This window comes from Acanthochromis polyacanthus, chromosome 1, assembly GCF_021347895.1.
Source record: "Acanthochromis polyacanthus isolate Apoly-LR-REF ecotype Palm Island chromosome 1, KAUST_Apoly_ChrSc, whole genome shotgun sequence".
Lineage (NCBI taxonomy): Eukaryota > Metazoa > Chordata > Actinopteri > Pomacentridae > Acanthochromis > Acanthochromis polyacanthus.
In genome coordinates this window covers 12825138-12843594 of record NC_067113.1, presented here as the reverse complement: position 1 = coordinate 12843594, position 18457 = coordinate 12825138, and the positions used below count along the sequence as shown (strand labels likewise).

Below are 18457 nucleotides of genomic sequence, written 5' to 3'. Positions count from 1 at the left end.
ATGAAATTAATATTTTTATGGGTCAAAAAGTTTTGATCACGAACATGTTTCAGGTACAGGTTTTTAAATGGCCAAATGCATATATACATGGGAATGTGTCTTCACCCCTGACTGCCTGTTTTTACGAAAAGAACATTAAATTTGGATCTGAAAGTTTAGCAAAATGACATAGACTCACACTTTGTGATGATATTTATATTCAGGACTTAGACTTAAACATTTCACCCCCCACTCCATCCTGAACATTCACATATATGTTTTTAAATACTTTAATTGCAGCTGGAAGCCAACCAGCCTGCAAGACTCCATTTCTTTCGCTATCACTGACATAGAAATTTGTGGCTTTTTGTGGCTCATTGTTATTCTTATGAGTGCGCCACAGTGGCTCTTCATTTCAAATTCCTAGTGCAAGCATAGAAAACTAAAAAGTCATAATTTAAGGAATTTTATTTTACCAGTACTATTATTACTGTCTTTTTTATAATACTGTAGTATGTAGGCTAGCAGAAAACTATCAGAAAGACTTCAGGAAGCGCCTATTGATAAACTTGTTGTCTTATTATGTTACATTTAATGTTACTAATGATCTAATGTGCATAGACTAATAACAGTACAGTTAACATTTTGAGTTAATTTGCTCCCTTCCTTCCTCCTCCGTCTACTCATCACTATGCCTCTGCTGCTCAACCATTGGCTCTCTCTCTCCTCCTGTGCTAGATTTCTTCTTGAAGTAAGAAGAGATGTCTGTTGACTTTCTCTTCATGGAAAAGCACTCAGAGAGTGCAGTACTCCACCAAGGCTGCTGAGTTGACGTATTACAGGGGTCGGCAAGTAGATGTGGCTTCGGGCCAAAATGTTTGTAAACAATCGAACAGCGGGCCAACCTGCGGCGGCGGGGGGTGGAGGGTGGGGGTGGGGGGGTGCTGGCGATACCGCGAGCAGCGGAGCTTCTACAGCTGATCGCTGCTGCTTGGGACACACGTCTCAATTCTGATCACAGATGTATTAAAAATGACTCCCGTAACACACACGTTTTGCACACACTGTTGAAATCTGGCTGGCCCAACTGTGTCCGACCAGTAGTGCAAACGCGGAAATGCCCGGCAGCAGCCGACCACGCGAGTTTGGTGTTGCGGTGACGGACTGGCTTGGCTCCGTGCCAAATCAAATTTTCAAAATCATCTGGCGGGCCAGATATTATTCCTGACGGGCCAGTTTTGGCGGGCCGCCAGTTGCCGACCACTGACGTATTATTTACAACGGATGAACTCTTTAATAAAAATGATCTTGTGCTTAGCACAAGCATGTGTTATGCACGTGCCAGGGTTCTCGCCAGCGCATTTCAGCGTAACGGGCCGTTACACTGTCATAACGGGCCGTTACACTGTCTAACGGCCCGTTACGCAGTCTTAACGGCCCGTTACGCAGTCTTAACGGCCCGTTACGCTCAGTTTAAAAGATTACGCTGTGATTAGGGCCACTACGCCAGCGCATTTCAAAGATTACGCTGTTGTTATGAGAGTGTGTGGCTCCGTCATGAGAGAGGGAGAGAGAGCAGCGCGTGTGTGTGTGGGAGAGAGGGGGAGAGCGAGATGTCCAAGCTACCTTGAATGCAGCCCGAGACGGCAGTCGGTAGAGGTGGAGAGGTGTGTAGTTCTGGGTTGGCGGTACTGTGCGGTTCAGCCACTGTTGATAGACAATAAAGGCTGCGGTGTTCTTCGATACGGCTGGGCTCCTGTGTCTTTGCCTCTACGGCTGAGGAAGTGAAGGGGGTTAACCCCGGGCTTCCTGACCACGGGCCGAACAGGAAGGGTTAACACTGTGATTAGGGCAGCTGCGTTGTTATTTTGACAGATAACGCTATGTGCGTTTGTTTTAAATCGACTGGGTGCCTATCTAGGTTAATTTATGTCTCCCCACCTCAGCAGTACTTTCCTGTCGATTGACCCGTTCCCGTCTATTGCGCATGCGCGTTCCCGTTTATTGTGCGCACGTGCAGGAGAACCTGCCGTTACGCTGAAAAAAATCCTGGCGAGAACCCTGTGTGCATGTTATGTATGGATACGAAACTGCGTGTAAATTACACTTATGGAAGTGTGTTGATCAGTTCATCACTTTTGGCAAGCCTTTGTTTTGCTAGTGTTAAAATAACCATTCTCTCAATGCTTTTATTTTGAAGACGTATTTTTAATGTTGCAGGCTTTTATTTTGTAACCATTCCAGCGGCACAGGAAGTGTTGTCTAAGAAGCAGTTTCTTGACATGACAAAGATGCTGTCGAAAAGTCTGAAAATTCACATAAAGCTGAAGGAAACGTTTCCATGCTGTTACTGTCTAACAGAGAATGTGTTTAAACTTATAAGCACCTAGCAGGGACAAGGTGTTACGGTGAAGAAATGAGTGAAGGACAGAAAAGTGAATTTGTGTTCAAATAAGGCTGACAGCTGAACTTAAGGTGTGTGGCTGGGGTTTGCTACATCGCGTGGTCAAAATAAGTAGCGGTCGGCAGGAATTGATGGGACTCAGAAACACCCCACAGTTTAATCATTTGTTTCTTGTATGATTTCCAACTGATAAATCACGGTCAATTTGCAGTAGGATCGCAATCATGTGATCGTCAGCGGGCATAGACATATATATATATACACACACACAGATCGATCGTCACATAACCCCGCCACGCCTTGGCGGAGTAATAATAGCAGCAGCTCACATTAGCTGACTATGCCTGTAACTCAAATAAGTTAAAAAGCACAGCAGTGCTGCTCTAACAGTTGCTGTAGCAGCACATTTTGGCAGTTACAAAGCTCATGACGAATATTATTCCTCCCCTTTTGTTTTTAACCAAAGAAATTATGACTTACTCATAGCCCTCTGTTCAGATTGGTGCTGCTGATCCATGCGGATCAATGGCGATGCTTTCAGAGTTTGCAACCTACTCAGAACCAATGGAATGAATGAGTGATTGACATCACTGTTAGACAATGAGCCAATCAAGGAGGAAGGAACCGTCTTTGTCGCCTCTGATTGGCTAAGTGTGCGCAGTCTGAGCCTTGTCCTTGCCACGGTGTGAGCTCAACTGGCAATTTATGTTTGTAACTGGCCAGTGGGGTGGCCACCAGATTTGTAGGGGTGGCAGTGGCCACCGCCTGGTGGCGCCATTGCTAGTATTTACCTAGAGAACTACGTACCTAGTGTTTTGAAAGTGCTGTAGCATTTTAAATCCTTTAGAAACTTGCAATTTCTCAAAAATTTGCAACAACCTTGAAGAATATAAATGCTTTTGGACATGGCAATATTAGTAACAAATGCAATGAGAAAAAAAAATTTGAAAAATCATTAAAATTTATCATCAACAACTTGAACAAAATGTCTAACATTAGTTTGTCATATCCAGATGTAAAAAATAAGTGGTTTAATAAATATTTAATTCTAATCAAAATTTCATGAGTATGAATAATTTTGGGCGTAGCTGTAAGTGTAGATATATCTTAAATGAAACTGTGATTTGTAGCCAGATTCAACATACGTACACATTGTTACAGAAATCTGTGGTATTTCCTAGTCATCTGTTATTTGCATGTAGCAGAGCATCTTTCTTACCATTCTCCTGCTGCTTGGTGGAACAGTCAATCCAGTTGTGTTGGTTTGCTGCCCAGATCATCTCAAACTGGTGGAAAAGGATCTTGAATTTCCAGGAATAGGGCACAAAGGAGTAGATATCAGGGGCACTGTCACTTGCCCAGTCCTGGATCAAATCTGGAAAGAATGAACAAATAGTAGTTCAGTTTCTTCACGCACAAATAAAATAATTTTGATCTTCAATCTTTACTCACCAGTGAAGAAGTTTTCTGGGCATAGATGAAGTGGTAGGTGGCCTTGTAGACCTCAATCTCACACTGCCATGATTGGGGCATGTTCCATATCCGGGGGTAGCTGGCTATCACATGGAACTGAAGAAAAGGCAAAGGCAGAACAAATTTTTACTTAAAAAGGATACTGCGTTTCCTTAACTCTCCTTTGCATCTTGAGGTATCTGAAAAGTCACAACTTGTCAAATATCTTTCTAAAAACCCGTCAGTCACTGTCTGCTACTTACAGCTAACATCTCAGCCTCCAGAAGTGTCCTGTACTGCATGCTGCTGGTGGTGTCCACATGAAGCAGCTGACCTTTGATGGTGGGAGAGTAGCCTGAGGGAAACAAATAGGAGCAGAAAAACAGTGCTATCAATTCCCAAAATCCAAACCTACAGTTAAGTTCTTGAAATGATGTTATTTACCAGCAATGCTTGAAAAGCTACTTTTGTTAACACCATTTGTGAGGACCGAGGAGAGCACTGATTGATGCCTGACAAAATATTATCAGCTCAATATGAGAAATGACTACACATCTATTCATTGGTGTTGACATTATGTGATAAAATGCTGTATTTTGGATGTGGCTTCAAATGTAATTTTGGAAGGTCCTACTCGATCCTTAGTCTTTGTTGCTCTGCCCACAAAGTTGTGGAGTGTGTTATTCTGAAACATGCTCTGAGTCACATGTAGTAAAGATTGGTCACAGTTTGTAGATTGTCTGCCATGTTTGTCTGGGTGCAGTTTCACAGCCAAAAAATGAAAATAAACCTCCTCTGCTCAACAACGGGGTTTGTAACTCAATGTGCTTCTTCACTTGTGTCATTTCTTGAATTTGTTTTAGCCTAATACTGATTTTGGATATTTTTGGTGATATATTACACAAACAATTTGAGACTGTCTGCTATGAATTAATTCATAACTTAAATATCATTCCACTGAAGCAGTCCATCCATGTGGGATTACATGCCACTCATTAATACAACATTGAAACAGCTTCAGGGAGCAAATCTTATGTCTAAATGTAAAAAAAATATCATTTCTGCAAGCTACAAACAGTAAATAGTTCTGATGTTGCAGGGGAAAACTGAACGTGTATATAAAATGTAAATGGCAAATGTTTTTTTTTTTTTTGTCAAAACAAATGTAGCCATTAGTTTGATGGCCAAAGATGGTCAGTATTAAGTTCATATTCTTAATAGTCTTGGCCATAGGTATTTACAACTGCTTTGATGTTGAATTTGACTCCACCTACTCTGAGCTTAAAACTGATTAATACTTCACTAGTGTAGCACTGATCATGGTCGTGCTGGGATTCAGATCTATATGCGTAAATTTCCATTCTAGTTACTGGGTGCAAAATAGTGATTATGAATATTAAATTTTTTGCTTTAAAATGACACGAATACTGATACTTTTTTCCATATATCAGGAGCATACTCATAAATAAAAACAAATTTAAAAATTAAAATCATTAAGAGAATTTCTTACTAGCACTGACGAACTGAACATTGGTAATAGCAATTAGCAATATGATGAAAAATTTATAAAAAGACTGATGACAAGAAACTGCAAAAGAGTTTGCTATCCAGATAATATTTCATATGAAAATATGTGTATATTTTTTAGATTATGTTTGTTATAGAATTTTTTTACTATTTTAATTAAATTATTATTATTATTATTATTATTATTATTATTTTACATGGATCTCATCATAGAATACTGCCAGTCGAGATATCTTTTCACAATCATTCAGGGGAGATTGTCTTGAATGTAGCAATATGAGAACCATGGTTGGTGGTATACTGTATGGCTTAAAAAATGTTCGTGTCAAATAAGAAAAAAATCCACAAAATTCTGCTAATACCAGTCAGAAGAATCTGTCAGTGTACAGTTAAATGACCACTTTTTGACATCCTCAAGTATCTGTTCACTCTGACTTTGGATAAAATTGCTTATCATTGGTGCAGGTCAGTCATTAGTCAGTGCAACAGATGATGGGAAAACTGTTGTGTGCAAGATTTGACCTTGAGTCACGGTGACATTTGGTGATCTGAAAACTGACTTTTTGGTCTACTGGTCTTCTTTCCGTGAAACACACACTTACCATTCTCTCCCACAGTCATGGGGATGTTGACTTCCAGGTAAGAGCCTGCACCTACATTCACATGGATGGCATTGGTTTCCTAGTAACAGAGATGAAGACAGAACAGAGGGGAGAGAAAGCAAACAGAAATATCATACGCGTTGTCAAATTATTAGAGTGCTTTACAGCCTAAAAATAAAAGAAAGTCACCTAATCTGAACAAAAACATATTCAAAAGTGGTAATAAAATGACAACCTTCTCTGACTCAAGCAATTTTTGTTTTCATTCAACATGCATTAATGTTGTTATTTAGTATGCACTTCACATACTTAGCTTTCTGAAAATCCCTGCACTGCTCCAGGAAGAAAATTTGAAAAAGCATAAAACATGAACCAATATCAATAGCTAAAACATGGTGAGGAATAAAAACAAAGACGAATGGAGCAGCAGGGAGAGGAAGAAAGATCAAAGAGGGTGGCAAGAAAAAAAGGGAGGGGGGAAGCACACAGGAGAGAACGGAAGAGTCACCCTGTTTTTGGTGAAAAGCAGATCAATGGTGGCGTCAGCAATAATGTTCATGCGGAGCTCGAAGGCCTGGATCTGCCTGGGTTTTCCTGGCTGAGCAACCTCGGTCACCTTCATGGCCTGGTAGTCAGCAGGCAGAAAGAACTTCCACAGACAGTCCCTATGAAATACAAGATCCCATCTGTAAAGCCCAAATACAAATCCCTAAAATTTGAGCTCATCACATCTACATCTTTGTTGATGTGCTGTATAAAGAGCTCATATTATGCACATTTACAGGTTATATTTTTCGGGTAAAGTAGAATATGCTTAAATTCTTTGATGTTGAAAAAAACAAATATTACTTTTCTAATACTGTACATTTCTGCAGCACCTCATGTTGCCCTCTGTCATTCAGTTGTAGCTCCCTCTTAGGTACCTCTCCCGAAAAACAAGGTCTGCTCTGCTTGGACAACTGGTCTGACAATGTGCCACAACTACAGATCTATGGAGTATAGGCAGAGGGATGTAGCCCTTGCAAAAGCAGGTCTAGCAGTGATGGATGGCAAGGCAGCTGTTCTTTCTTTTTCTGAATCCATGTAAAATTAGTCACTAGGTAGGCGTGATACAAATGTGTTACACAGTGACATAGAAATCTAACAGAAGAGAAGTCTGGACTTAAAACTAAACATTCTCAGACAGGTAAGCAACAGTGTTTCTGAGGTAGACAGTAACTTCCTTTGGTGTTGACTTTGGGCTTTGTACATTTGCAGAGCCTTTACATGCACCAAAAAGAGTTATAACATACTAAAGGTCAGGGGAAACACCCAAAAAGGATAATAAAAGCAAGGGATAAAGGAATTGTGCTATTTTTTTTCTAAGTTAGTGCCACTTATACATTTTACCACTGCAAGTCAATTGGCTAGAGTTACAAAACATTTTCTATGCCAGTGCCATTTTGTATATATTTGGGTCTTTGTGTGGACATATGTGGATTTATATATTTATGTTCAGACTCTGCAGGATTCACATTTTCAGTGAGCTCCTTACTACTCCTCATTTGAGCTTCTGTCTATTTAAGACTCCTCTCCCCATGAATATTCTGTTTTGATTGGCCAGCTTTCCAAAGCTTTCTCTCAGTAGACCTTTGGCACTTCGAGTATGGAAGCAAATCAGACTCATCAGATTCAGAATTTTAAAAGCTGCTGAATTTCTTACTTTGATTTTTTTTTTGTGCAGCAAAATTATATATGTGAATTTTTTATGCCTGCATTTCGCTCATCAATATGCTAAAAACCAGTTAAAAATTCAGTCATTAAGTTCGCCATCAAAAAAATTAAATGTGTACAAAATTCGCCGTCAAAAAATTCAGTATTCAAAATTCGCCGTCAAAAAATTTGCTGTTCACATCTAGGGGACTTAGACATAAATAATCGATCCTGGCCAAAATCGAACAAACACCCAGCCAATCAAGTGATGCTCCTCTGGTCATGTGACATGTACAGTTGACCTCACAAGACCGGGGTAACCATGGCTACCGGTGTGAACAACGGCGCTTCAGTGAGTGTATTAATCCTTTATGCGTCCTCTATGTGGTTTGTTTTTGTGAAAGTCAGTAACCTGTAAAGCATGACATGTTTCCAAAAAACAAGATTTATAATATACGCGAGGAGCTTTTAAGGACATGCTGCTCGCCGCGCTAGCTGAGGTAGCCATGTTAGTACAGCGCTAATACAGCGCTAGCTGCGCTAGCCACGTTAGTACAGCGCTAGCTGCGTTAGTACAGTGCTAGCTCCGCTAGTACCGTAATAAGGTCACACTGACAGCACATTCTGCAGCTGGGTAGTTGAGTAACAATTTTATAAACACACAAATGGGCAGAAGTGTGATTTAAAATCCTGTTAAATCACAGAGCAGTGTAAAGAAACTGGTAACCTAGCAAACTTAATTAGTCTACAGAACACTTTGTTTATTATGTGTGTTTTCTGCTCAAGTTAATGTTTTTGGTTTGTTTCATTTTAAATTAGACTTGATCTTGGAAGGTTTTAAACTGTGTAGTCAGAGTAATTCCAGCTGTGAATGAATAGCTTGAAATAAACTGCCGTACACTGCTCTGTTCATAGCGGACCATTCTATCACTGCGTGCTATATCAGGAGTTAGTGTGCAATGATAGCTTTGAATTTTGTCATTAAAAGCTCCTCCCGTATATTATAAATCTTGTTCTTTGGAAACATGTCATGCATTACAGGTTACTGACTTTCACAAAAACAAACACGCATAGAGGACACAAAGGATTAATACACTCACGAAGTGCTCTCGTTCACACCGGTAGTCATGGTTACCCCAGTCTTGTGAGGTCAACTGTCCCTGTCACATGACCAGAGGAGCGTCACTTGATTGGCTGGGCTGGCTGTTTGATTTTGGCCAGGATCGATTATTTATGTCTAAGTCCCCCAGATGTGAACAGCAAATTTTCTGACGGCGAATTTTGAACACTGAATTTTTTGACAGCAAATTTTGTACACTGAATTTTTTTGATGCCGAATTTTGAAGACATTGAATTTTTAACTGGTTTTTACAAATTTGGTGAGCTAAATGCAGGCATAAAAAATTCACATATATAATTTTGATGCAAAAAAATTCAAAGTAAGAAATTCAGCAGCTTTTAAAATTCTGAATCTGATGAGTCTGATTTGCTTCCATATTCGAGAGGCTGCAAATATGAATGCTATAGGCAGATTATACTTCTTTTACTCATTCTTGCTGGAAATTTCAGCTTCTCAAATACAGCCTGTAAATGCTTCAGCCTGAATTGAATCCAATATATGTAAATGGACAATTGCCAATTGAGGCAACAACGCTGAACAACCTCAGCTGTAGGGCTACAGAAATGATAGCCGTTTGTGGTCATATGATGCCAGTTTGTTGAGTAATCTGAGGTAGCATTTTAAACAAGGTGTATTGAAAATTAATGTATCACGACAGGTAAATGCTACTTAGCCTCACTGACAATTTTCCCAGTGATTACTTGTGGTACTGCAATGAAACGTAGCATCCCTTAAAAAGCTTCTTTTTTTTTTTAAACTTACAGAAAGGTATTTATATCTCTTTACACACCTCTGGCGATCTGCCCAGGGTCCATAGTTAAAGTCAGTTCCTTTTCCACAAACAATGTCCAGACCCCAACATGGAGGCAGGTCCTGGAGTTTTTCGCCCTCACTGCACGTCTCTGACTCCTGCCCACTCTCCTGCTCCACAGGGACCAGACCTGCACACACACAGATGTCAAATCCTAGATGCCAAAAATAGCTACTAAACAATAACACACAACAGTACAAAAAGCCTTGAAAAACAATCTTGAACCCCATAACAACAGACAGCATGCTGTGCATTTAGTGCTGACTCCTCCTTTGTCGTCAAGTCAGCATCTTTGGTGTTTCTGCTAGCAATTAGGTATGCAGGATGTTTCCAGAAAAAAAAAGAATATTTCCTACTGCATTTATTTTGTTGGGCACTATCAGAGAGTATGTGTGCATGCATGAACATACCGGGCTCATCCTGATAATAATAGATGTCAACATCATTGGACTGCATCACCACAAAGCCTTCACCCATCAGCCTGGGGGGTCTAGAGGAAGAGGTCACAAGGAGGCATTTTAGAAGCAAAGTACAGATTCTAAGGTTAGGAACTCTGTAGCTCTTTTCAGCTAAGCCAAAGCAGGTAAAGTAGGAACTCTGACAGAAGTGAATGCAATCAATAAATGTCTGAATGTATTCTTCAGCTACACCTAAAGTTTACCAAAGCACAAATTAAAGATTCAGCGGGCAGTGAAGCCTCATTCTGGCATGAAGGCACTCTTCACATATCTCGGCTCCATCTCAGTGGACATTCCAATAAAGCTGAAACATACGTCAAGGACTGCTGGAGGTTGAAATAATTAGGGCTGGACCCGAATATCCAAATATCCGGTCGTGACGGTGGCATCCGGATATTAATTTTGAGATCTGAATATTCACATATATGTGTGTATATACACTGCTGAAAAAAATTAAAGGAACACTTTGAAAATACATCATATTTCAATACGGGGGAAAAACAAACTGGATATTAGCATTGATATGGACTGGATAATGTGTTAGGAATGAAAAATGCCACATTGTTTGATGGGAATGAAAATTATCAACCCCCCAGGAGGCCTAAATTCAAGACACCCCAAAATCAAAGTGAAAAACTGATGTGGCAGGCTAGTCCATCTTGCTGAAACTCCTTGGCAGCAACTCAAAATGGTGTTCAGTAGTTTTATGGCCTCCTTGTGCTTGTATGCATGACTGACGATGCCGGGACAAGCTCTGAATGAGACAACAGATGGTGTCCTGGGGTATCTCCTCCCAGAACTGGACCAGGACATCGCTGAGCTCCTGGACAGTCTGAGGAGCAACCTGATGGTGTCGGATGGAACAAAACATAATGTTCCAAAGGTGTTCTATTGGATTCAGGTCAGGTGAGCATGGGGGCCAGCTAATGGTATCAGTTCCTTCATCCTCCAGGAACTGCATAAGTTCTCTTACCACATAAGACTGGGTATTGTCGTGCACCAGAAGGAATCCAGGACCACTGCACCAATGTAGGGTCTGACAATGGGTCAAAGGATTTCATCCTGATACCTAAAGGCAGTCAGAATGCCATTGTCCAGCCTGTAGAGGTCTGTGTGTCCCTCCATGGATATGCCTCCCCACACCATCACTGACCCACCACCAAACCAGTCATGCTGAACAATGTTACAGGCAGCATAACATTCTCCACGGCTTCTCCAGACCCTTTCATGTCTGTCACATGCTCTCAGGGTGAACCTGCTCTCATCTGTGAAAAGCACAGGGCACCAGTGGTGGACCTGCCAATTCCTGTGTTCTATGGCAAATGTCAACCGAGCTCCACGGTGCCAGTCAGCCAGAACAGCGGACACTAGAGGACGCTGGGCCCTCAGACCACTCTCATTACATCTCTTTCCGATTGTTTGATCAGAAACATTCACACCAGTGGTCTGCTGGAGGTCATTTTGTAGAGCTATAGCAGTGCTCATCCTTTTCCTCCTTGCACAAAGGAGCAGATAGCTGTCCTGCTGATGGGTTGAGGACCTTCGACAGCCCTGTCAAGCTCTCCCAGACTAACTGCCTGTCTCCTGGAATCTCCTCCATGCGCTTGAGAATGTGCTGGGAGACACAGCAAACCTTCTGGCAATGGCACTTATTGATGTGGCATCCTGGAGGAGTTGGACTGTCTGTGAAACCTCTGTAGGGTCCAGGTATCGCCTCATGCTACCAGAAGTGACATTTACCCTAGCCAAATGCAAAACTAGTGAAAAACAGTCATAAAACATTAGGAAGGAAAAAAATGTCAGTGGCCTTCATGTGTAAAACCAATCCTGTTTTGCGGGTTGTCTCATTGTTACCCTTCTAGTGCATCTGTTGTTAATTTTATGAAAGTGTTCCTTTAATTTTTTGAGCAGTGTATATGTATGTATGTATGTATGTATATATATGTGCGTGTGTGTGTGTGTGTATATATAGATCCTACACTTTGTTCTATATCCAAGAGCATCAAAGGGTAACAGTAAAGTAAAGGAGGTTCATTCTCCTAAACGCAAGGACAAGTACTTGGGTTTCAAATTAACTAAAATTTTCTGGTTTGTACAAACAAGCACAACACTGCATGATAAACAGGAAGAAACTCAAAAGGAGCTTTGGATAATGATCCTATATTCTGTAGTCACTATTGTGGGCTTAAAAAATGCTTGCAATAACATTTGTTTTGAACTTTCATCATGCAATAATGCTAGCTCTAAAAGCACTCCAATGAAAGTAGTTTTATTACTGGCAATGACATAAGTTGAAAAATGATGTTTACATGTTTCAAATTGCTTGGAATAAAAAATACTACACTTTCACAATCTCTTACATTATTTATTCTCTTTAGTCTTACTTTTAAATTAATTTCATCCTTGAATTTAATAAAAAGCTCTACCTGCATTTGAAAATTGGTGATTTTATGACAAAATTTAAATTAATAAGTAATAAGTAATTTTTTCCCCTTTTGGAGGTGTGTTTGACTTACTCGTCAGTTTGCATGCCAAGGTAGCGAGGACTGGGAACCAGCATGACGCGCACATTCTCCAGTGACCCTTTGACGATGTGCATGTATTGGTCCAGGTGGCTGGATGGAGGTTTGGTGGCATATGTCAGGAAGGCATCTTCAAAGTTCAGACACAGAGTTTGGGGGAGGTAGTGGTTCCCAAATGCCAAACGACCCTATTCAACAGCAACCGTACATGAAACACAAAGAAATGAGGCATTCAAGATACTTTTTCCACTTGACACAGTAATAATTGAATTCTTTTAACTGTATATCGTGCACAAAACTAGACTTCTGATTTCTTTCTTCGACAAAACTATATACAGTTTTGCTGAATTTGTCAAGTACTCACAGTGCTGATGTTAACTTTGATAACAGGAATGAGGGAGCGCCAAGATGATGCAGGGTCTTGACTTTCTGCTTTGATGTTCACGCTGTATGAAAACCAGACAACATTAAGTTTCAAGACAGTAGCACTTCTTTGCAGTCAGCAGAATTAATTTGGATGTCAGAGGGAAATGACAATAGCTCTGCTCTGTATCTGCACTCCTAATGCATTTACTAACAACAGAGAGAAGAGAGAGTGAGATTATGCAGCTTTTTCAGCAGCTGATTTGCATTCCCAACCACACCTCTGAATATGCTCATTTCTGTGCAGCAGAACTGAGGTCACATGCTGCTAAGAAAATAAAATAATATGTGCCTTGATTGCAGCAAAATCATAATTCAGAAACTATTTATTTACAAGTATTTTACAATGTCAAGATATTTTTTTCAATTTAGTTTGTCAATACATAATGTTGTACATTGTAATGTTGTTGTAGCTTAAAATGAGCAATTCACCAAGTGATGTTTCTATATGAACTTAAAGTAAGAAAGCTACAAAAGAAAGACAGTTGACCCTCTAGACCCCTAAGTGTAGATTTGTGATCATTTATCAAACTGGCTGTACTCTATGTATCTTATTCAAAAATAAACCATTTGCACTAGCCGTGTTCTGGGGAAAAAATCATAAATTCTGTGATCCTTAATGCAAATGAGAAGCCAAAAGTTACTCTGCTGCAACTCACACTTGTGGTGATATAATAACTGTCAGACTGAACAAAGCACATTTTTACTCTACTTTTAGCCAATGTTGTTCTGCTACTATAGAGGTGAATGACCTCATATTGAAGTGAATAATGAGCCCACAGGAAGTAAAACTGTGACAGTATCATAAATGACACAGAAACTTCATAGGGTTCAGAGAGCTAACCCCCTCAGAAATCATCAGAAACTCACTTTAACTTCTGCTTTCCAAATTTCAAATCAATGCTGAAGTTTTGATTTTTACCAAAACAACCTTAATGCAGAACACAAAGAACAACTTGATGAGTTCTTTGAGGTACCTTTCCAGGGTCTCGTTTCTGTCCTCTCTTCCCTTCTCGTCATCTTTTTTGGGTGTTAGGAGCGTTGGTTCCAGTCCGAAGGTCTCCTGCAACCGGGCGTAGAGGTCGGTCCGGTTGTAGACATGAAACTCAAATCCATTGACTGTCACGTAAAGCCTGGTCTCTGCCTTGGGATCTGATAACAAGACACGCAGAGACAACTCAAAATTCATGCTGAAGATTTCTTATACACCTGGTTCATTGAAAAGGCTGCTGCTCAATCAACAATCAGACTGGTGTGAAACTATTAGGGCTGGACCCGAATATCCCGAATAACCGGGGCTTGTGGGGGAGACGGCCCGAATATTCGGATCCGTTTATATGGTCTCCCGGGTCCAAATTTTGCCTTCAGTTAAACTGAAGAATTCCCAAACAGCAGAGGTCCAGTGTTGCCAACTCCTCAGTAAGGAAAGTAGCTGTTGGTTGTCCTAAAAGTCACTAGAAGAAGCTAAATGACGTCATCGCCTAATTTGCATATTTCCCAGTTTACATGTAATTGTAATCAACGTTGTAGGTGAGAGGAATAACGTTGTGGAAGAGACCAAAAAGTGAGCATAAAACACCCAAAATATGTTTTTGTACTAGAGGCTAAATGCTGTGGTTTATTTTAGTATGACAGTGAAGAAACATTTTCATTTATATCCCGCTCCGTAAGTCTGTATGGGATCTGTAGTGACTTTGCGCACCTGCCATCTGGCCGCGGCTTGATGTCTCCTCTAATCAGACACTGGGACTGCTGCAGAGTTACTGGACTGACAGCCTGTGCTTTGGGAGGGGGAGAAGCTCTCACAGCAGCACCTGCTGCTCATTGAAAACAGTAACTGCAGAATGATCCGAGTTTTCCTGTCAGAATCTCCAAAACGGCAGAAAAAGTCGCTAGATTTGTCGCTAGTCGCTTTTGACAAAAAAAAGTCGCTAGGACGTTTTGGAAAGTCGCTAGACTTAGCGAGAAAGTCGCTAAGTTGGCAACACTGCGGAGGTCTTCAGCATCTTGTCTTGTGTATATGCAACGAAGTGAAGCGTGATGTCAGAGTCGGCAGCCACCCAGCCATTTGGGTGGTGCTAAGAAAAACGAATGGAGGAGCCGAGATGAGCCGAACACGACACGAAAGGAAGAGACGAGCTCCGAATATTTTCGTCTGGGGGGAGAAAGGGGTGATCACAGACATGTGTATATGTTTATGTGATCACAGGACGGGATGAGCCGAATATTCGGATACCAAAATTAATATCCGGATACCGCTGTAGCGAGCGAATATTTGGGATATGCGGGTCCAGTCCTACGCAGCATCACTCAAAATAAGCACCTCTTCTTGCTTCGCCCAGCAAGAAGGGCTGTCTGGTGAGACATCTCACTCATGCTACTCTGAGAACCGGGGTTACACAAGTAACCTATAGTTCTCATTCCTAGCATTCATTTCGATGTGTCACTATGGGATATGGAAACTTCCATATTGCCAGACATGATTATCTCAAGTCAACCACCAGCACTTAGAGAACGGCCCTCTGTTCTAAGTGGGTCCAGTTCTCAGTACTGTATGAGCCAGGCTGAGAGCAGAGATGTCCAGCTTACAAAAGCAGACAAAAGTGAGAGGTGAAGACCAGCTTGCTGCTGCACAATACTCCTGAATTGAGATCCCTTTATAAAGGGCCCAGGATGCAGCCAGGTCACGTGTAGATAGGAGCCTGCATGCCCGCAGGAACTTGCAGGTCCTGAGACGTATAGGCCAGGGCAATTGCTCCCACAATCCAGTGAGAGAGCCGCTGTTTTGTGATGGGCCTGTCCCTGTAGGGGCTAGCCCAAGTCACAAAGAGCTGGTCACTTTTCCGAAACCCCCTTGTCCTGTCCATATAAATCCACAAGGCACGGACTGGACACAGCATGTGCAACCGCTGTTCTTCAGGAGAAGAAAATGGCGGTGGAGAAAATGCAAGAACAATGGGCGAGCATGAGCCAACCACCTTGGGCATGAAAGCAAGGTGGTGTTTCAGTGACACCCTGGCATACCCAGGAGCAAACTGAGTGCACGAGGAGTGCATAAATGTACTCACGTGTGAGTGAGTACATAAATGTCACTCACACATTTGGTAGAGGCCAATGCCAGCAGAAGCCCCGTCTTCAGAGACAGGTGCTTCAAGCTAACCTCCTCCAGTGGTTCAAATGGAGCCCCGGAGAGTCCATTCAGAACCACTGCCAAGTCCCATGGGGGGGCCAGTGACCTGGAAACAGGAAGCAGCCTGTGAGCCCCTTTCATAAAACAGCAGACCAAAGGATATTGGCTGGCTGTCTTTCCTTCAAATCCCACATCAGCGCACTTGGATCGCATATTGAGAAAAACAGTGGACACTGTGCATTGTCTCTCGATGCAAACAGATCCACCACGCCTCTGCCGAAGCGGGCCCACACCTGCTCTGCGATGGCTGAATGTCGTGCCCATTCCCCGTAGAGCGGCGCACCCCTGGACAGCAGGTCCGACCCCCGGTTCAGTGCCCACGGGACGTGGGTGGCTCTCAGAGACAGGAGACGCTTGCTGCTCCAGAGAATCAGTCTGCGTGCCCGCGTGCGCAATTGCCGGGGGCGCAGACGCCCTGACGGTTGATATATGTCACTGTCGTATTGTCCATTCTCACCAGGACATGATGTCCACTGAGAAACGGGAGAAAACGTCTCAGCGTGAGAAACACCGCTAAGAGCTCCAAATAGTTTATGTGAGAGCGCTGGAGATCTTTGATCCAGGTGCCCCTCACACATCGGCCCTCGCATGTTGGTGCATTAACAGATTCTGTACCCTTCTGGGCCCGGAGCTGGGATGTAGCCCACTCCGAACTGCTTATTGTGCCCTCTTATGTTAATTGTGACTGCACCCTTGACCGAAGGTCTGCATGCGGCAGTGAACAGCTTTTTATTAAACAAGAACAATGGTGTGAGCTTGTGTAACTTAGATGAGGGGCAGAACCTGCTGGCCTTACAACGAAGTCTCTTTTCCCCTCTGCTGAGATGCGTTGTTGCCGCACTGGCAGCGCACGCAGTGACGGGGACTCGTGGGCCCTGGAAACCCGGAGTAGCACACTGTGGAAGAGAACCGGTGGGGCTGGTGAACGGGAACAGGCAGCACAGGCACCGGTCAAAAGAGGGGAAGCCGTCAGGTTGCCCTCTTCTTCTTCCTGACCTGCTGACTGGCAGTCTGCGCTGTCTGTACCAGCGGAGCTGCTGCCATTGCGGGGGCCTTTCTGGGCCAGCCAGTCCTCGACTCCTGTCTGGGTGGAGCACTAGGGGCAGGATGGGCTTTAGGCCATTTCAGGATTTTAAACTGAGAGACTGGAGGATGCGCCACAGCCAGCGCAAAGCTCTGTTGCGGGGCTGGGGCCGAAGTTGTTTTTAATCTGTGAAGCACTTTGTGTTGCAACTCTGTTTGTATGAAAAGTGCTATATAAATAAAGTTTGATTGATTGATTGATTGAGTGGGCTCGGTTTTGCGAGGGAGGCAAAGCTGGAGAGCTTCGTCCTCCTTCGCCTTGCAGCGTTGCTGCATTGAGGCGAGAGCGGAGCCAAAGATGCTCTGGAATGACCAGCATGTCCAAAATGTCCTCCTTCTCTCTGTCCAATAAGTTTATCAGGTTGAGCCATCTGGCTCTTTCCTGCAACACCATCACTCCTAGAGATTTTCCCATGGCTTGGACCGCACAGCGCTGTACGCGGAGACAGATATCCGTTATCATGGTAATCTCGTCCCACACTGCTGTGTCAGGCTTGGTCGTCATTTCTTCACATAACTCCACTTGGTATGTGACGTTCAGTGCCCTGAAAGTCAGCGCTGCTGCCCTGTACGCTCGCTCCGTCATTGCGGACTGGAAGCGGTCTGCTTTGGACAGCAGTGTGGGGTTCCTGGAGAAGGTAGTCAGCCGTGGGTGCAGGTGCGTGGCGACTAACGGCTCCATGCTTGGCATGCAGAGAATGCCAAGCTTCTCCATGCCCTCACAATCCAGGGAGGAAGCTCCGTGTATCGGGCTTTTGCTGCTGAACGGGTAGTTCTTCCATGAGGAGGACACTTCGTCAAGCAGCTCAGGGAAAACAGGAAGTTGCTGTTTTGCCATTCTCGTAGCCTGGGGAAATTTTTCCCCTTTATAACGGGATCTGGTGGTCTCTGTTATTATTGAAGGCCAAGGAATGTTCAGGCGGGATGCAGCGCGTTTACACATGGACTGCATATCCATGCTGGTGGAGGGGGAATCGGCCACTTCTCCCTGAGGGCAGCTACAGCACCAGATATGGTAAACTGAGCGGAGGAGATGAGGACGTCGTCCTCGCACTCATCCTCCTCGGATATGAGGAGCTCCGAGGTATCCTCGTCATCATCCTCATAATCCAACTCCATCACGTCATCCATAAGCAGAGCCGGAGCGGCTAGGAGACCCAGCTCTAGCTGGGAGTCCCAGCTAGCGCTAACGCG

At 42.9% G+C, this 18457-nt stretch overlaps 1 protein-coding gene across 1 annotated transcript in view; it reads right to left on the bottom strand.

Annotated features, from left to right (window-relative positions):
• The window catches only part of kiaa1109 (KIAA1109 ortholog), a 103104-nt gene that overhangs the window by 75579 nt on the left and 9068 nt on the right, over nt 1–18457 (bottom strand). Inside the window, 10 exon segments of the mRNA XM_051941604.1 lie at nt 3603–3771; nt 3848–3952; nt 4099–4190; nt 5965–6043; nt 6473–6629; nt 9567–9717; nt 9998–10077; nt 12562–12755; nt 12932–13013; nt 13968–14142. Of these exon segments, the coding sequence (XP_051797564.1) occupies nt 3603–3771; nt 3848–3952; nt 4099–4190; nt 5965–6043; nt 6473–6629; nt 9567–9717; nt 9998–10077; nt 12562–12755; nt 12932–13013; nt 13968–14142 (1284 nt within the window).